Source organism: Gopherus flavomarginatus, chromosome 6 (assembly GCF_025201925.1).
Source record: "Gopherus flavomarginatus isolate rGopFla2 chromosome 6, rGopFla2.mat.asm, whole genome shotgun sequence".
In the NCBI taxonomy this organism is placed as follows: Eukaryota; Metazoa; Chordata; order Testudines; family Testudinidae; genus Gopherus; species Gopherus flavomarginatus.
In genome coordinates, this window is record NC_066622.1 from 37,365,286 (window position 1) to 37,386,318 (window position 21,033).

At 39.6% G+C, this 21,033-nt stretch overlaps 1 protein-coding gene and 1 long non-coding RNA gene across 4 annotated transcripts in view; both read right to left on the reverse strand.

Moving 5' to 3' along the window:
- Positions 1 to 21,033, reverse strand: part of LOC127053377 (uncharacterized) — a 155,866-nt gene that overhangs the window by 97,380 nt on the left and 37,453 nt on the right. The gene's annotated exons all lie outside the window — the stretch shown is intronic.
- CFAP92 (cilia and flagella associated protein 92 (putative)) overlaps positions 1 to 21,033 on the reverse strand; it is an 80,023-nt gene that overhangs the window by 35,124 nt on the left and 23,866 nt on the right. For all 3 annotated transcript variants that reach the window (XM_050957728.1, XM_050957726.1, XM_050957725.1), the window contains 3 exons: positions 9,807 to 9,985; positions 7,213 to 7,362; positions 1,787 to 1,971 (listed from right to left, as the gene is read on the reverse strand). In XM_050957728.1, the coding sequence (XP_050813685.1) occupies positions 1,787 to 1,971; positions 7,213 to 7,362; positions 9,807 to 9,985 (514 nt within the window). The remainder of the gene's footprint in view (positions 1 to 1,786; positions 1,972 to 7,212; positions 7,363 to 9,806; positions 9,986 to 21,033) is intronic.

Below are 21,033 nucleotides of genomic sequence, written 5' to 3' on the forward strand. Positions count from 1 at the left end.
TTTTGCTTAAAGTGGCATTTTTCAGGAACATAACTACAACATTAAGCGAGGAGTTACCGTACTGCTTTGTGTGTTTTACCTACGGGATAGGCATCCAGGGGTTATTGGTGCCTATAGCTACAATAAAAGTTAGAGAAAACAACATTTATCCACAAAGACAGCACAAGCAAGGATTCCCCTCACCACTCTCTCAATGTATCTTGTTGCTGGCTTGAAGAATCAGGGTAATTTATTCTCAATGACACTTTATTCCTTGGCATCTCTGCCGAGGCTCCTCATCACAGGTGTCAATTAGCATCATGGTCATTTCTGTGGAATGCACACTTTGCTGAAGACTGGATTGATACTACCACACCTAGAGCTTGGGCCTGTCTGTCACCACAAAAGCCATCACATTTGGTAAGGGAGGAAGAAACGCACAAACTGCTCTGCTACCTGGACCCCATTAGAAACCTTCAGGCAACACCGAGTTTGTTCACTTCCAGTGTTTACTGGATTGCACAGTTATTACTAGTGTTTTTCCCTGTTACTTTCCAAAAATGTAGAGCCAGCTGGTCTGAAATCATGCATGTACTGCATTATGAAATTCCACCATGTCATTACAAAGTTCTGTAAGGGTTCTTACGCTCTGGAATAGATTTCCAAGGGAGGTTGCGATATCCCCATAACTGGAGGTTTTTAAGACCAGGCTGGACAAAAGCATACCAGAGATGGTCTAGGTTTGCTTGATCCTGCCTCAGTGCAGGGAGCTAGACTTGAGGACCTCTCAAGATCCCTCCCAGTCCTACACTTGGGATGTAAGGTTATTAAATTCTTTGACTAATATTTCCAAAAGGGACGACTGATTTTGTAACCTTTTCAGAAGTACTGAGCTCCCATAATTCCGAGAGAAGTCAATGGGAGTTCTGGGTGCTCAGCATTTCTGAAACATCAGACTCCAGGTTTTTCAAGATATGCACCCAACAAAGGAAGCACGCAATATTAGAGGCCACTTTTAAAAGTGCAGCTGTTTGTATTTAAGGTTAACTGAGCAGTAAAATTTTACTCCTATCTTTAATTCCATATCAACTAATGTATTCTATTCAGCTAAAGGGCTTTCTCTTTTGAAAAGGAATCATTCATAAAGCCTAAAAAATCCAAACATTTGAAAAGAGAAGTGTTTGGTCCCATAAGTTATTTTATAAAATCTTTACAAAGCTTTACTTGTCTTCAGAGAGTTAAAAGACCAGAACTCTTGGGCTATATCCTCACCAATGGTGAACTGGACTCATTATGTACGAAGTTTGGGATTTTATTTAGTTCTGCTAAGAAGTGAAACATGCACAATTTCTCTAGTTAAATAAATTCTCACTACCAGTAAAGCAATCATCTTCATTAAAAAAAAAAAAAAAATCTGTGAGCACTAATTTATAAGCAAACTATTTCAAACTACTTGGTATTGTGACTCAAACAGTTCCCCTGTTTGTCCAAAGAATAAGAAGGGGAAAAAAAAGTGCTTAGGAACGAACGCATGATTACTAAGTATAAAGCTACAGTCCATAAATTTTGGCCCATGCAACAGGATTATTGGTTTTTTGCCAGTACATAATGTAATTGAAGGAGATAATTTGGCCACATATTCCTTTCAGGAAGTCTATGTCTTATGCATGTTCTGCAAATGTTGTGAGGCACAACCTGGCAAATAGGGAACATTCCTGTTCAAAAGCGTATTCCATATTTTAAAGGAAGTCACCTCAGGTTAAACTGACAAGTGGAATCCTACAGAAAGAGCAGCGTTCTCCATTACCTGCAGCACTTCAATTGGGACAGGAGTCATCGGGAGGCATGTAGCAGAAAGAATCTTAATAATCAGTGGATTTAATTCACTTATCTGTCTCTCAGACATAAGAGGTTCTTCTGTAGTGAAAGTCATATAAGCATCTAAAATCTTAGAGGATTTCTCTTGCAGTCGACTGATCACTAATCTTTCCCCTGTGAAAAAATATTAAATCAAATATTAAATGTTTTGAAAGCAACTGCATCAAAGAAAGACTGCTTAATACGACTGCTTCAGTTAGCATCGTGCTGGCACTAGAGCAGCACTGAAAATGAAATACAGTGGTATTTTCAATTGCTCTAAATATTATAATTATTTATTATCTGTACAGTAGAATCTCAGCGTTACGAACACCAGAGTTACAAACTGACCAGTCAACTACACACCTCATTTGGAACCGGAAATACACAATCAAACAGCAGCAGAGACCAAAAAAAAAAAGGCACAGTACAGTGTTAAATGTAGACTACTAAAAAGGGAAAAGGAAAGTTAAAAAAAAAATGTTGACAAGGAAAGGAAACTGTTTCTGTTCTTGTTTCATTTAAATTAAGATGGTTACAAGCAGCATTTCTCTTCTGCATAGTAAAGTTTCAAAGCTATATTAAGTCAATGTTCAGTTGTAAACTTTTGAAAGAACACCCATAATGTTTTGTTCAGAGTTACGAACGTTTTAGAGTTACGAACAACCTCCACTCCCAAGGCGTTTGTAACCCTGTAACTCTGTATTACAAGAGAAACTAAAGGCCCCAATGAGGTCAGGGCTTCATTGTGCTAGGTACTATACAAACCGCTTTTGTAGGGACTTACAAATAAACTATGCACTATAAATATAATATGAAGCTATTATTATACTTGTTAAAAGGATTTTTTTCACCAAAAGTTTAGACATTTGGTTACAAATAGATAAATGTCTTTAAAAAGAAAGATCGGCTATTTTATGTGCTTTCTTTATGATTCACCATGTTATCCTTAATAGAAATCTGTGACATGTATATTGAACTACTTTCACTATTTCAGAATCAACTTATTGGCAACAGAAGTAGAGATATTTCAGTTAGGACTCAGCAAGTTTGACATCTAACACCAAGGCCTGACCTTCCATGGAGGAGCAGCTAAGTTGCAAGCACATCAGCCCACAAATGTTATTCATGAAATAGCACTGTAGGTTTGGTTTGTCTGAAGCATATGACAAGTTGCAAATACTTACGGCAATGCTGAGTTAATAAATAAAGAACTGTACACAAGAATGGCCAGCAGACAAGGATTTAGAATAATCAGCTAAAATTGCTCATTAGCATCTTTCTAGGGCTTTCTCCCCAGCTTTTCAGGCAAAATTTTTAACAGGCTTTCTGAAAATGCACCCAAAAACTTTGCAAACATATTCACTGGCACTGGCAAATCATCCATGAGAGACTTGTATATGTGTATTTTTGCTAACACAAATATCTTAAAATTTTTGTAGGTCCATTGAAAACATGCAATCTCATCACAAAATGCTTTAGTAGGCATTCAAAATACTGACCATTTTCATACAATCATTCCCTCAAACCCCTGCCTATAACTGAACTTGTCTTTTTAATATCTTGTATTACACCTCTATCCTGATATAACGCTGTCCTCAAGAGCCAAAAAATCTTACCGTGTTATAGGTGAAACCATGTTATACTGAACTTGCTTTGATCCACCAGAGTGTACAGCCCCGTCCCCCCCGGAGTGCTGCTTTACCACATTATAGCCAAATTCGTGTTATATCGGGTCGTGTTATATCAGGGTAGAGGTGCAATTGCTTTACCCAAATTAAGTCCACATAGATGTAATTTGTCATTACCAGTAGCCTAGACATGATTGGTTGGGAGATCAAACCCTTAGCAATGCAAACACAATACAGGTTTATTGCTGGTTTTGCCCATTTTAAAATATCTGTTTGACATAAGAGGATCACAGTAAACTATTTACAGTGGCAGGATCTTCAGCCATTTCTGTTGTTCTAAGATGCTGAGGAGAAGCGTGGATTTGAAGGCTGCAGAACACAGCTAGGCAGCAGGATAGCAATTACACTCACGTCAATTACCAAGTAGTTATTTACAGCTGAGCCATGTGGTGCAAAAACTGGTGCAACTACAGAGAAGTTTGGCTCTGATTTGGGTCCTGTGGCAAGTAGCTGCTAAAAGAATCTATCTACCTATCTTAGGTACTTACAAGACCCCATTATCATAATAGCTGAGAGTTAACGTACTCACCCTCACACACACTGTGAGGTAAGGCAGTCGTATTATTTCCATTTTACAGATGGGGAACTACAGTACAGAGAGGCTAAGTGTCTTGCCCAAGCTCACACAGGAAGTCTGTGGTGCTCCAAGATTTCCCAAGTCTAAAACTAGTGCCCTAACCACTGGACCATCCCAGGTTTCAAAATGGAAAACCAGGACACCTGGAGGGCGCAGGGTTGAGGGCACTGAAAGCTGTACATTCCTTTCCAGTCAGGTATCACCTTGCCTTTCAGAATAAGAACTGGGACATGAGGTAGAGACAGGCAGGTCAAAAAAGAGAGGGGGAAAAACCCCGCACAGAGTATTTACACCTTCATATTAAACTTCACTGTTTTCTCCCAGCATCCCAGTTTCAATCCTATTTATCATGGACCAGGCTCCTTTCTATTTTTAAATCTCCCCATACTGCCTGTCTGATCTCTTGCTTCTCTCTCTCTTGTCTCTCTATAACCTGGTATCTCCTGTTCTTCTGAATTTTCTATTCTCTTGCATTTTCTCTCATTTCTTGTCCTTCACTATTCACTCTTCTTCTCCAAACTAATGCTACATGTGTGCCCCTCCCCCCTCTCTCTTCACCTCTCTCTCACAATCATCCTTTTCTCTCCCCTCAGTGCCTTTCCCCATCAAAATGTCTTCCTTTATCCTCTCCAAAACCAGCACCGATCCTCCTTACCCACCATCCTCCCAAAAAAAGGCTACTGCCTTTCTCCCTCTGACCTCATGTCTGACCAGAGGCTTGGAAGCTCAGAGAGGAAGCAGGTGGAGGGGCTTGGAAGCCAGAAGAGCAGCCAATATGCAAACAGTAGGCAGCAGAAGTTACATTCTTGGCTGTACAAGTGACTGAGTCACCAGATGCATGGGCACAACAGAGCGGAGAGAGGCAGCAGGGAAGGCAAATTGGAATCAAGCCTACAGTCCTGTAAATCTTCTCCAAGAGGCTCGGTAAGCCCAACACCTGAGTGTTAAACATGTCGTCTTTTTTGTTCAAATAAACAAGGAGAGCTTTCACTTGCAGCCAGTGTGTCAGAGTATGTCAAATAATCAGTGTGACCAGAGCTCAGGCACTAACTGCATTAAAATAAATTGGGAGGGAAGAAATTACTGTAAAGTTTTAAATGTAAAGCCATACCAGTAGGAAGACACTGAAGGGTACTGCTGAACCAAGTTACCAAGTACTAGAGGTATTTACAGAAGATACTATGGAAGCAAGATAATCGTTCCATGGATCTATCAAAGCTTTTGAGGTTTCAGCTTCAAGTTAAAACAATAGAAAAATTCTAGGAAAGAGCTACTTTGCGTGCATGGAACAAGTAAAGCAAGTGCACAATCTGTGTTGTCTTACATTTCTAACGGAACTGAAGTTATCGTGGCTATTTATTTTCAGGTTTCTGCTCCAGGAGCAGCAGCAGCTGTGAACTTAGAAGGATCATGAACAGCTCTGTAAATAATGTTGGGTGATTACCAGCAGAGGGAAAACATCATTCTTTGAGAGTATGACACAAGAGTGGCTCCCCCTCATACATGAATTTCTTGTTTACATTTACCGGGGGATCGATGCATTGGCGATAGACCCGCTAAATCGACCACAGATCACTCTCCCATCAACTCCTGTGCTGCACCAGAACAAGAAGTGCAAGAGGAGTCGACAAGAGAGCGTCTCCCGTCAACATAGCATACTGTGGACCCCACAGTAAATAGATCTAAGTACGTCAACGTCAGCTATGCTATTTGCATAGCTTAGATCGATCTCCCCACAGTGTAGACAAGATCTCAGTAACGACTTCTTGTTGCGGGTTTTAAAAATCAAACTAAGCCAATCTAGAATTCCTATGATATTCCTCACTTGTCACAATCTTTAGAAAGACAAGTAGCACAGGCTCAAAATGTGATCCCTTTGAATGAAAATGCCATTACATACAACCCCCCGACATACTTACCACTTTCCTTTTTTCCAGCTTAAAATCTTTCCCAACCTTAAAATATGAAATTGGAGATAATGAAAAACTTTCTTTTACAAAAATAAAAACTTGTAAGAAGTTTATAGTGAGATGGTATTTAGCATCTTTATTTATATGGCTTAATATTTCCACAGCACAGAGCAAGTATAATTTTACAACCTTTATCTCTCTCCATGGCTCTTCTGGCTACTGTAAAAAAATAGCTAGAGAGAAGCTGAATACTTATTTTTTATAATTAATTTTGGGCATTAACAGAATCACCAAATTTGCCTGACTGTACACACACACACACACACACACACACACACACCCCAAGAGAAAGAGAAAAGACATAGAGACACATAGATGCCACCCAAAGGTTCCAAACAGGTCCACAGTAAAGATTTGTAGAGTTTATATATAAGTCCTGCAAAGACTTACACACAAACTTAGCTTTTACGCACTGAGTAGTCCCACTGAGGTCAATGGGTCTGTTCACAGTGCATAAAATTAAGCAAGTGTACAACATCTTTGTAGGCACACGGCCTACATTTTTATGTTGTTATCAACATTCCTTATGTTCCTCCTTCTGGACAGAGTGCAATTCCTCAATTCCCATCCACATCTCTTTCTGCCCTGTCAGGCATTCCCTCAGCTCAACACATTCCCTCAATATTACAAAAAAGGAATATTTACTTACAACGATATGAACAAAACTGGACAAAAAGAGTGAACACAGTATGCATGAAAACCAGGAAAAAGAACAATGTATATGAACCACAAACCTTAACCCTAACCCTAGCTAGAACATGCAGAAAAACTAACCTCTCCACCTATGAATAACACTCCACCCCAACAGGTCCTGAACCAAACAGGATCCAATAAAGTGTATGTCTGCATTGTTAGAAGCCTGCAAGAGTATTGTAACACTCTAATTTTCAGTGCCACTCAGAGCACACAGAGCTATAGGCAGATGTCAGGCTTCCCTGGTTCAAGTCCAAACCCCAACTAAACTTTCTAACCATTTTTCTCTCTCCAGCCAGAACCCTCTTCCATTCCAGAACCCCAAAGCTCCCCATGGTCATCTGCTATGGTAACTCCCGAAGTCACTTCTAGCATGCGTTTGGGTGCTTTGGAAACCTGCATTTTCACACAGTGCCCTTCCCTCCACCCCAGTACTGAACAGTACCTGAGAGGAGAGGCATGAGATCCAGTTGGAAAGATGCTATGCCACACTTCTTTGTCAATGCCGCAATCAGGGTCTCCGCATTGGACACTTTGCTCTGCCTTCGTTCTTTAAGAGCAGGGCCTCTTTTAGGAGTAGAACTTTTCCTTTTACCTGTTGTTAGAGGTGAGATAGAACTCCTTTAAGATGAAACAGGACAAAAAGTTACAAACTTACTGGAATGGGTAGCATAGCCAGGTAGTGGCCAAAGTGTAAGATTTCAACAACGTACTCTAACTCTAAATTAGTTAGGCAAGTGATTTAATACACTTGATAAATCAGTTCTACAACCTACTTCATACTATACACACATACACACACAAAAAAAACTTATGTTAGAAGAATGTTAAGATTTTGCAGTCAAGCACTTGAAAGTCAGAAAATTAGTAAGGATGCCTGTCTAACCTTAATTCGGCCCCCTGGTATGTATGTTTAATGATACAGTCCTTAATTACATTATCACATACTGTTTTTTCCATAGGATACCTGCCTCATTCAGTGCACAGAATAGACCTGCTCTGGGAATTAGTCAGGGTTGCATTGTGATGGAGGCTGTCTGTAGGAACCTTGTCTAATTTGTTGCAGAAGGTGGAAGGTGTTTAGTGAATGAGGAAGAGGACTGCAGGAAGAGAAAGGATGGTCTTGAGGTTGAGGCAGATGAATGGTGCCTTGGAGTGCTTCTCTCCCTGACACTGAGTTCCAAGTGATACTAGACAAGCCACCTAAACCAAACTTTTCACATATGGTCATTATTGTGTGCTCCTCTTTTCTGAGTGCATGACCTGAGAACCTGAGGTCTGGTTTGCAGAAGCGCTGAGCACTCACAACTGTGACTGAAGTCAATGGGAGATGGGCTGTGATCATATAATGGGTTGTATAATGCTTAATATGTGCTGAATAATGGTGGTGCTGCATGTAATAAAGGGAAGGTGCAGGATGATCTCATGGTCCAGGTTCTTCCAGCACAGGACTGGAGCCAGAAGAACTGAACTGTATCACGCTTGGCCAAATATGTCTTCTATAATTGTAGGACAATCACTTGACCTCTCTGTACACCAGTTTCCTAATTAATACAACAGGAACAATGGTATTTGCTTATCTCAAAGGGGTGTTGTGAGACTAAAATTAATTCAATGAGCGCCTCAGGATAGAGGAAGGTATAGGAACGCAAACTATTATTCCTATTATTATTAAAAGGGGGGACACTAAGAAATGTAGTTAACAATACTTACCAAAAATTACATGGGGGAGGGGAAATCCAGTCAGGTCTGAACAAAAGCAAAGACAGGCTTAAGTAATAACTAAGAAGAATTCCTCCCTGGAAAGCATGTGAATGTTTATCAAAAGCTTATAGAAAAAAAGGCTCCAACTGCGTTAATTGTGAAGGAATTAGCTAATGAAAGGGTAAGATGTAACATGTGGGACTGATCACATAAGTCATGGGTCTCCAGAGTCATGGGAAAGAGGGACTTAAACAGAGCTGTGAAATAAAACAAGGCAGACGTGGCACCAGGTTTAGTCCTTCAAAGAGGTCCACTCCTGTGCTGCAGACTGAACTGCCTGCGACCATTTGTATGCACAGAAGCAGGCTATGAAATGGCTGCCTAGTGATTTCCATGCTCTGCACTATGTTTCTTTGTTTATAACATTCCTCCAAGGCCTCATCCATAACTGTGGAAGCCCCAAATTGTGCTATGCTTGACAGCATTAGAAAACAGCTATCAAGTATGGTTATGGTTAACACTGCTTGGTGCATCAATGATGCAGAACTCTGTTTGACAGAACCATGTTACAACTGTGTGGGATCATTCAGTCAGTGCTTATTTAAGCCATTAGTATCCCTTGCACTATGTGTATTATGGGAGATGTGTCCTGCTATATGCCATGATGCCACATCAGCTGTCAACAGGATTAGCATGTTACATGCCTTGAATGCATTGACAGATCCTGAAATGTTCCTTATGGCATCTTTTACTGCCCTCTCTTTGGCCACACATAGACACGTGAACAATGACATCAGCCAAGAATGAGAAGAAAAAATATCACAGGAGGCCATGGTGCCCTGTTCAACAGCATGGACCAGTATTGGTAGGGTAGAGGACTACATCCTGTGGCCTCTGGTGGCCAAAGAGAGTGTAGCAGGCATGGAGTGACAAAAGCTGATTGCCTAATTTCAGAATGAGTATGATTACTCTAGCGCCAACATTACTACTTGTATTTCTAGCCACTGCTAGAAGGTACATTACCATAACAGTTGAAGTTTGAGAAGGGAGTCAATTAATTAATAAATCCTCACAACACCCCAAGCGGACAGTATCATCAGCATCCTCATTTTACAGCTGCAAGATGAAGAAACTGAGGCACAGAGAAGTTAAGTGACTTGCTGAAGGTCACACAGGAAATTTCTGGGATAGCTGGGACCAGAACGCTGAGCCCACAATTCCTAGTCCTGTGCCTACACGACAAATATATCTGCGCAAACCTATTACACAGACAGAATTTCATGTTCCATTTATCTTTTAAAATCTGATTTTAGGTATTATTCAAAAACTTCCCACCTTTTGGATCTTTTTTGTCTGGGTGGTCTGCTGGATTTTCCAAGCTGAACTTCGTTTTTTCTGGCTTTTTTGGAATCACATAATCTGAAAAGCCAGCAATTGTATTCTGCTTCAAATAATTGCCCTCATTCAGGATTTTGTCTCTATTAGAAACGATACTTCCTGAAACACTAAAACGACTTTAAATGTGTACAAGAAATAAAAGAAAAAAAGATAATGTTATATTTGGAGAAATATTTCAATAAATTACACTTCAATGTTTTTTAAAATGGCTTATCTTCCTTGATAATGAGAGTGGGACCAATTTTCAAAGGAGGTCTCCAAAATGGTAGAATGCTCAAACCTTGCATCGGAGTCTGCATTGGCACGTACATGGACTTACCATAGTGCATGATGCTAACGTCCTCCTCTCAAGTGCTAATTTAATTATCCAAATGCTGGCTTGAACATCTTATTTAGGCACCTAAGTTTGAAAATGTGGCCCAGTATATCAGAGGATAATCACTTTGCGGAAAGGCCTTGATGTTGGCTTTGTAATGATCCCATACCAGATTCAAATTAGTGACAAGTGGGACACAGCTTGTCAGCCATTTTCATACTGTAGCTCCACACTAAGTCACTTGCAACCAGTCAGAAGCTGTGCCCAGATTCCTAGGCACTGGTTACCATGACAGTTCAAAGGATTGGCCTGGGCCTGCAGCACTTCATGTTGGCATTTTGGGACAAGTTCCAAGAGACAGAGCATGAAGATCAAACACAGTAGTTGGGAGCAAGCATGCCCACCCTTATGCCCCCAAAATTGGAGGCAACCTCTGTGTGGAGATTGCATTGAACCACAGGGTTGCACCCATTTTCACTAAATGGAGCAGATCACAGAGGTTCCCAGCCTTTAATACAATGTAATTGCAGTGACTACAGGTCCCAACATGCAATGCTAATTTGAGCAAGACAAGTCTCCCTTCACTTTAGTTGATATGGAACATTGAATGCAGAGATCTGCACCTCTATATTAATGACGGGATTGCCTGAAATTTCTATTACAAGAGCTGAATTTTGGCCACTGCAGAAGAAAAGGGACCATACTTAGTTTATATTTCATAAAGGTCTTAATGGTCCACACAGGAAGGACCCAAGTAGGTCCAATGACGTCAACAGGACTTTTTCGTAAGGGATGCAGGCTGAAGCCATTAATCTAAATGTTTATCAAACAGTGCAATGAGAGACATAACAAAGTGAGTTTGTGTATTGTCCCCAACCTTGAGAAAATGCTAAGAAAAGATGTGAGAGCACAGATATACTTCTCCACCCTTAGCAGCTGGTACTGATGAAAACTCTCTATCACTTAGTATGGAAAGGCCAGATGGTCCACCATGTGTTTCAAATAAAACCCCAAGCCTTAAAGAGTTCAACAGACAGAAAATGAATGAAAAGCTGATCAAAGCAGACAGGTCACCCATAGGTTACTACGGTGATCAGGACCATATAAGTACCTGGACAGACACATCAGCAAACTTCCTCCTAGTATCTGATTCAATACCTTGCTCATGTTACTTTGCCCTTGAAGATCCTCAAAATGAATGACTCTGTATGTGCAAAGTAGCAGTAGTAATCATATTGTTGCTATACTATACCACAGTTCACATTTGATATATACCTCAACAATTAAAGATGCAAACCAAAAGCTGTTCTCTCCAGATTTCTAGTCCTTCAGGTTCATAATCAGAGCCAAATCTTTTCCCAAAGGAAAGGTGCAGCAGGGACCTCTACACATCCCTGTGTTAATTAACTAACAGCCTAAACTTATTAGCAATACCTCTCATCTGTCACTCATTTTACTCCCAAAGACACTCACTTTAAACACACATTTAGTGTCCCCTTACTTTTACATCAGAAAAAAAGAATAATTAAGTGGAGGTTATTGAAAGAATCATTTACACCAAACAGCTGAATCCCAAAGAGTTAAGTCTCCTCAATGGAAGACTGTGGCCCTGATTTTGGATCTCTGTCATACACTGACTCCATATTTAGGCCTTGGCAGGTTGAGAAATAGTAGTAGTTTTGCCTTTACAGGGCACCTTCCATCCTTGGATGCTTTACAAACATCATGAAGCTTAACTAACACCCTTGAGAGGTAGTAAATGGTACTATACCCAACATATAGATGATCTATACCCATTATACAGATGGTCAGATATTCACTAGTCAACAGCAAAATCAGAAACAGAATTCAGGAATCCAAGCTCTCAATCCCTTTCTCTAATTATTAGACAACAATGCCTCCAAAAACATCTATTTTGCTAATGGCATTTAGCAAGTGAAACTCCTGGGCAAAGGCCAAATGCAATAACCTTCCTCCTTCCCCTCCCCCCCCCCCCCATTTAGTGCTTAATATACAATTTAAATGCTACATTAATGCTATGTTCAATGCTCATCTCTCATAACATGATATACACAAGTATATCCAGAATATATGCTCCAGAATAAACTTCACATGATTTTTACTAAGATAATTTTCTTATTAAATACTTTGCTGGAAAACTTCAATCTGCTATGGAGCAATTATTTTACAGTTACAGGAGGAAGGGGCGGGAGCTTCCACAAATTTCATGTTTATTAATATAGATTCTCTCCAAGGATATGTTGCAAAACCCAACGTCTACTCCGAATATGGCAGTAGACTCAAGAAATTTAACCATACGTTTAATTGCAGGCACCTACCTAGTCCGATGACTTCTAAGCCACATTTTCATAGCAAATCTTTGAATGATGGCTAATAATACATTGAGTACAGTTAATTCTTTGACAACAAATGTATTCTGAAGTTTTGCCTTTTCCTCTCTACTCAATACAGAGGAAGCAATCCAGGAGATAGTTGACAGAGATAACAGAACATGAAAAACAACACAATCATGCTACACTTTTCAATATCTTAGGGCTTAGCCTTCTCCACATACATAACAACCCGATATCCAAGAAGAAACAGAGATACTGCATAGTCTATTTCATAAAGAATTCTGCCAATGTTTGGCGGGATTTCACACATCAGGACAGCTCAACGCACTGTAGGGTTCTCTGCTTTCAACAGCACCAATTGCTCAGAGGTATCATCACTTTGCATATGCTCAGCCTTGTAAAATTCTACTCACCCCTGACTCATCATCATGCTCTATGGTGGGGGAGTAGGTTTTGTGCCAGGGTAGGTGAGCTTCCCTAAAAATTTACAAATCTGCACTTGTGGATGATTGCAATATGCAGGCCAGGTAATTTGGGGCTAGCTCTACCCCTTTTACCAGCACAACCACCTCTCCTCAGGCCGTGTGGCAAGAAAATTCATACACATTAGCCATGTTCCTATATATTTCATACCCTGGTATTACTGTGTCCCATTGATTATCATCATTCTACTAAGTTTCTGTGATGCCTATTATATCAATATTCTCATTTAATACCAGACATTCAAGTTCACACATCTAAGCATTTAGATTTTTTTATGTTTGAATATTAGCCTTTATAAAATTTGTCAATATTTAGCTGTCTGCCTTCATGTGATGAAACTGAATGGGACTCTTTTCATTTGACTGTTTCTCTCAGCTCCTACCTGTACTGTATCAACTTCTATCCTCTCTTCTTTACTAGAATAGAGCATGCTCTTTAATAAATCTTCCCCTGAGGGATGTGTCTATCCAAACGATGCTGACTTTTCCCCAGCTCTTAGTTTAAAAACTCCTCTATGACCTTCTTAACTTTACATGCCCGCAATCTGGTTCCATTTTGGTTTAGGTGGAGCCCATTCTTCCTGTATAGGTTCCTCCTCTCCCAAAAGGTTCCCCAGTCCCTAAGCCTGCTCTGAACACCATTGTCTCATCCACACAGAGACCCAGCAGTTCTGCCTATCTAACTAGCCCTGCTATGAAACTGGAAGCATTTCCAAGAATGCTCCCATGGAGATGCTGGACTTTAATCTCTTACCTAGCAAACCACATAGAGCTCATTTCAGGGTGGGAGCCTAAAATTTCAAACATAGGGACATTATACATGAGCAATGCTAAGCAAAAAAATGTTGCTGAGCATTTGGACAGTGGGTAGGTACATAATAGGAAGATTTTAGTACCAGTGGGTAGGTTGTGTTTCATGCCAGAGTGGCCTAGGCATGATGGAAGAAGATTAAATTTAAATATTGTTAGTTTTTATGACATTTTGTGACGTTCTTAGTGAGTTAATATGAGCTATTAAATAATAAATGAATTAACAGAAAGTATAATTCATCCCCTGTCATGATTCTCCTGGGGCACCATATAATACCAAGAGCATGAAACAGATCTCACACATACTCTTCTGCTTACTAATGCATAGGTCTGTGTACAGCTGCTTTGTGCCAGTTCTGCATCCTTCACACACAGGCACAGCCAATGGTATGCCACAAAATACAGTGGCCTTAAGGCTCTCAGAAGTTTAACAGAGAGCCACATGATTCATTGGTATGAATTTATCCTGCATTATTAGTCATCAAAGAATAATGGCTTATGACATTCAGAAGAAGAGTGATAAAATTCATGAAATATGACTGGCTGCATTAAGTTTTTCAAAATCTGATATACAGACTAAGTAAAATTGAATTTATATCCATGGCAGTCAAATAATTATGCTATACAAAAGCTGTAGGAGCCAAAAAGGCTAAAGGAAGGGTGGCTTTCTGGGATCATTACCAGTGAACCAATACTGGAACATGATACATTGTTGCTTGAAAATGTCTACAGAATGATCAGGACAGTAACATGCTAGATTTCCATTTAATTCTCATGAAAGGGAGGCAAATATCTAGTGTGACTACAGCTTCAACTGGCTGTGAAACTGTTCATTGAAATAAACTGGCTTTCGAAGCAAGACAACAATCTGGTTATCAGCTCTGCAATGTAAGAAGCTTTGAAAATCTGCTAAGGGCTTATATGAAATATACATTTAAAGAGAAACTACCATATTGGGGATGGAGGATTCAAACTTTCCTCTAATTAATGTGAAATAGTCTAGACAAACATTTTCCCAAAAACGTATAAATGTTACAGGAATAAATTGACTGTGAGCCAGAGGGTTATTATGGCCATTCTCCATGTATAGATCAATCCTCAAAATGCTAGGGATAGGATATAACATGAATACATGCAGGTCTCACTGAAATGAATCTAGGATCAAAAAAATCTCCCAGATTACTGACATATAAACATAGTGGAGATTCACAGAGGTAACTGAAGAAAGGAACAAAATCACAATTTTTGTCCATATTAGTCCTTAAAGGGAAAACCTGCTACAGGAACAATACATCTGATTTTTTTAATTTATTTTGATTGGCATGATTAAGAAAAGCATAGCATTGGGTGTCTATAGATATACTTTCTATTCCTAGCTCTGCAACAGACTTTCTGTGTAACTTCAGCAAGTTGTTTAACCTCACTCTCTGCCTCAGTTTCCCCATCTATCTCATGGGCGTTCATAAGGTTAACTCAATGGCTGTGAAGTCCTTTGATATCCTTGAATAGAAGGTATTACACAAGTGTGAAGTCTGTATATTAAAATCTCAGTTAACCTTGCACAAACAGAGATTTTTGCATACTACTGCAAACGACTCTCAGACATTTTGGTTGACTAAAAAAAGCACCTAGTACAGAAACAGTTTACTTTTTTCTTTTTAAAGCATACCTAATCCTATGGAATTCTGAACCCTTACTCCACCTGATTTATTACCTTTCCTGGGAGAATTCCCTTTCATCATGTAGTTTGCCTCAGATTCAAAACCATCAATTACACTTTAATTATATGACTTAAGCATCCAAAATAATATCAAGTTACCTGATTAATGGGACAAAAACAAAGCTGAGAAACATCTTCAGCATCACAGAGCAAGTTTAAATTCCTATAACTTTTAGAATTTACTACATCAGCAGTAACAGATATGGCTCATGGTTTAACGTAGTATTATACCATTACTTAGGTGGGCTATCAAAGAGTATTAATACAAAAGTAAAACTATTTGATGGTTTCTGATAGCTAATTCTTTCAAAACACTGGCACAAAACTTAACTATTAAATATAATTGCTATTAGGTAAATGTAGGCATGTGCCCTATTTACTATGTTTGTAGATGGATCTAGCTTTTTTTTTTTTTTTTTTAAAGGTTTCTTCAATCACCCTAAAAATAATTTCACTGCTCACTTTTGTTTGTTGTTAACAGGTCGGACTCCATTTTCACAATATAAAAGCTACAGGTCACATTCTGCCTTCTTTTATACCTGTAAAACCCCAAAGTCAATGAAGCTACACTAATAACTGAGGGCAGACTATGGCCCTGACAGTTTTAGAACAAGGCAGTTTTCCCTCCTCTCCTATTCTAACTGAATATTAACGGCAAACACAGTGGAGCAAACTGCTTGTCCAGAGGTCCAGACAGGCAGCTCCAAAGTAGATAATTCTCTGGGACATGAAGAATCTTTAGTTCATCCTTGCCATTAAATCTTCCCACCGTTCCCTTCTTCTCTCAGAAATTTAATTCTCAGTAGTCCCAGTTCTGCAGTCACTCTATGAGGAATAACTGAAACGGAGAAGCATCCATGCACTGGCTAATGATTCAGGGCCAGAGTTGTGAATGTGGAAGCTATGCATAGCTATGGCACTACACAATAAATAGTAATAGTTCACTGCATGGATTCACTGTGGAACAAATCTTCCGCTGAGAGCCCTATACATCCACATGTGGAGTTATAAAGTCAGTACAAAAACACACACACACACACACACACACACACACGCAAAAATCACCCCTTCAGACACACATACTTCATTTATTTCTGATTTTGAGTAGGCAGGATGTACAAAACTAGAGGTATTTTAATAGGAAGCCTTGATTATTGCCTTTTTTAAACATCAGTAACAGAGCAGTGGAAGTAAATGACAAGCATACAAATTTAAAGCTCTTTGGGATGCTCAGATAGAAGATGTTATAGAAATGTAAGGTGCCATTGTTATTAAGTGCTGATGTTAAGTCCTGGAAGAGAGATTGTCAGAACACTTACCTTTGAGCTACAAAATCTTCAATGACAAAGCTCATGTGAGGGTTAGAAGTAAACTATCACACTGGGAAACCATCAGAACAATTAAATCTGAACACTGCAAGTAATAAGATGGTAGTTTTATCTGCCCCAATGAAAGAAAATGAACTGTTTTGAAAAGAGCTTGAAACATAGGAACATAAAAATGGCAACACTGGGTCAGACCAATTGTCCATGTAGCCCAGCATTCTGTCTTCTGACAGCAGTCAATGCCAGATGCTTCAGAGGGAATGTACAGAGCAGGGCAATTTATTGAGTGATCGAGTGACTGTCACCCAGTCCTAGCTTCTGGCAGTCAGAGACTTAGAGACACGAGAGCACTGGGCTGTGTCCCAGACCAGCTTATCTAACAGCCATTGATGGACCTAGCCTCCCAGGAACTTAGCTAATTCTTTTTTTAACCCAGCTATACTTTTGGCCTTCACAATATCCTCTGGATATTTGTTCCACGGGTTGACTGTGTGTTCTGTGAGGAAGTATTTTCTTATATTTGTTTTAAACCTGCTGCCTATTAATTTCATTGGGTGACCCCTGGTTTGTGTGTTATGTGAAAGAGTAAATAACGTTTCTTTATTCACTTTCTTCATACCATGCATGATTTTATAAGACCATCATATCCCCCTCAGTTGCCTCTTTCCAAGATGCACAGTCCCAATCCTTTTAATCTCTTCTTGGATGGAAGCTGTTCCACACCCCTAATAACTTTTGTTGCTCTTCTCTGAACTTTTTCCAATTCCAAAATATATTTTTTGAGACTGGGCAACCCGAATTTAATGCAGTATTAAAGGTGTGGACATACCAGAGCTTTATAGAGTGGCATTATGATATTTTATGATATTGCCTATCCCTTCTCTAATGTCTCCTAACATTACATTAGCTTTTTTGACTGTTGCTGCATTGTGAGCAGATGTTTTCAGGGAACTATCCAGGATGACTCCAATATCTTTTTCCTGAGTAATAACAGCTCATTTAGACCCCATCATTTTGTATATATAGCTGTGATTTTTTTCCAATGTGCATTACTTTGCATTTATCAACATTGTATTTCACCTGCTCTTTTGGTGCCCAGTCACCTAGTTTTGTCAGATCTCTTTGTAACTCTTTGCAGTCAGCTTTGAACAGAATTATCTTCAGTAATTTTGGATCATCTGCAAACTTTGCCACTTCACTGTTACCTCTTTTTCCAGATCATTTGTGAATATGTTGAACAGCACTGGTCCCAGTACAGATATTTGAGAGATCCTGCTATTTACCTATCATACCACTGTGAAAACCTTTTTTCCTAGCTTTTATCCAGTTACCGATCCATGAGAGGACCTTCCCTCTTGTTCCATGGCTCCTTACTTTGCTTAAGAGCCTTTGGTGAGGGATCTTGTCAAAGGCTTTTTGCAAGTCCAAGTACACTAAATCTACTGGATCACTTTTGTCCACGTATGCTGACCTCCCCTGAAAGAATTCTAGTAGATTGGTAAGGCATGATTTCCCTATACAAAAACCATGCTGACTCTTCCCCAACATATTATGTTCATCTGTTAATTTTGTTCTTTGCTATAGTTTCAACCAATCTGCCTGGTACCAATGATCGGTTTACTGGCCTGTAATTGCTAGGATCAGCTCTGGAGCATTTTTTTTTTTTAAATCAGCATTACATTAGCTATCCACCATTCATCTGGTACAGAGGTTGATTTAAGCACTAGGTTACACACACCAGTTAGTAGTTCTGCAGTTTCATACTGGAGTTCCTCCAGAACTCTTGGGTGAAAATTACCTAGTCCAAGTGTTTTATTACTGGTTATTAGTTTGTTCCAAAACCTCCTCTTCTGACACCTCAAATCTGGGATAGTTCCTCAGATCTGTCAGCTACAAAGAATGGCTCAGATGTGGGAATCTGTCTCACATCCTCCGTAGTGAAAACCAATGAACAAAATTCATTCAGTTTCTCTGCAATGGCCTTGTCTTCCTTGAGTGCTCCTTTAGCATCTCAATAGCAGCCCCACCCATTGTTTGGAAGGCTTCCTTCCTCTGATGTACTTATCACGTTTTCTGTTAGTTTTGTGTCTTTTGTTAGTTGCTCTTCAAACTCTTTTTTGGTCTGCCTAATTATACTTTTACACTTGGAACCCTAGAAACCATTACTAATAAGAACAGGAACCTTCAGGTGTTGAGAATAAAAAGAAGGGACTAATGGTGTGGAGTCCACAGAGGCCATTTGGGATTTATTGGTGGATATATTGGAAACAAAACGAGACCTCCCCACTGCAGGCAAAAAAGGCATATAAGAGGTGGGCCCATCTGTAGGCGTGTAGAGAGGTTAGCTGGGGCTCGTCTCTCTCCAGGGCAGTGGGAAACCACACTGCCTCACTAAAATTGGAAAGATGTCTTGTGGGGAATTAGTTCGTCCGCAGGAGTCTTCCTCTGAAGCCTTTATGAGGGCAGAAATAAACACAGTGAGTCAGGCACTCAGGCAGGGGCTGAGCAATAACACTATATAATAGTAAGCCCAGGCCCGGCGTTTACAGCACCACTGGGGAGTTTTGCTGGAATCAATTTAAGAGAAGAAATACAGCGTCCAACTGTACTGTGGCTGTTATTTTCCCTGGATACAGAGGCTGTGCATGGTATAAAATGAGGCTAGAAGGAAGTTCCCTTTCAGGAAAGAGACATTCTTTTCCAGATGTGACCAGGGCAGCTTCCATGGGCTACAGACCCGCTTCATCAGATGCATGCAGTGGAAAATACAGTAGGAAGATAGATAGATATATGCACACAGAGAACATGAAACAATGGGTGTTACCATACACACTATAAGGAGAGTGATCAGTTAAGGTGAGCTATTATCAGCAGGAGAGAAAAAGAACTGTTTGTAGTGGTAATGAAAATGGCCCATTTCCAGCAATTGACAAGGAGATGTAAGGAACTGGGGGAGGGAGGGGGACAAGCATGGGGAAATAGTTTTACTTATGTAATGGCCCATCCACTCCCAGTCTTTATTCAAGCCTAGTGTGATAGTGTCCAATCTGCAAATTAATTCAAATTCAGCAGTCTCTCGTTGAAGTCTGTTTTTGAAGTTTTTTTGTTGTAATACTGAGACTTTTAGGTCTGTAATTGAGTGGCCAGGGAGATTGAAGCACTCTCCAACTGGTTTTTTAATGTTATAATTCTTGATGTCTGATTTGTGTCCATTTATTCTTTTACGTAGAGACTGTCCAGTTTGGTCAATGTACATGGCAGAGGGGCGTTGCTGGCACATATCACATTGGTAGATGTGCAAATGAATGAGCCCCTGATGGTTTGGCTGATGTGATTAGGTCCTATGATACTGTCCCTTAAACAGATATGTGGACAGAGTTGGCACTGGGCTTTGTTGCAAGGATAGGTTCCTGGGTTAGTGTTTTTGTTGTGTGGTGTGTGGTTGCTGGTGAGTATTTGCTTCAGATTTGGGGGTTGTCTGTAAGCACGGACTGGCCTGCTGACTGTATCATAGAAGTATGGTTCAGCCAATCATGTGACTTTCAGCACAAAGTTTTGCAATGAAACTAAGTTTTTAATCATTAATGTCCATGCAGATGTAGCAAAATGTTTTGCTTCCTGTTTTTATAAATTTCATGGATATAAATACAAAATGTTTAAAAATGAACTTATTTCCATATTCAAAATGGAGCAGAGTTTCATATAGTTTAATAATGAATGATTAATACAGCCTTATTGCAGAGTGAATGATAACCCTTATATATATGGAAAAGAGCAATAGTGACATATGCTAGGATTTTTCTTTTTAATCGCTTCTCAGCTCTATGAGCTAAGATGTGAAAAAATTATCTAAGTTAATTCACTTTATTCTTGTTGGGGTTTCATTTTTCAGTCATCAAATTTATGAAGAATTAATATTGATTTTGAGAAGTATTCTCACACAGCTCCGGAGAGTCAGTGGAGTGCAGGACTTCCTCCCACTAATGGAAATATTGGTTAGAAAACCCTTGAGACACAAAGCTAATAGTTTCTTTGAATTCTTATGCAGTGCCAATGATGCCATTTAATTTCTATTCTGCTAAAATGCACATGGGAGATTAAAGAACTCCTGTGAACTGTTCAAGTCTGATCCTGAAAACATGAATGTTTGTGCCTAA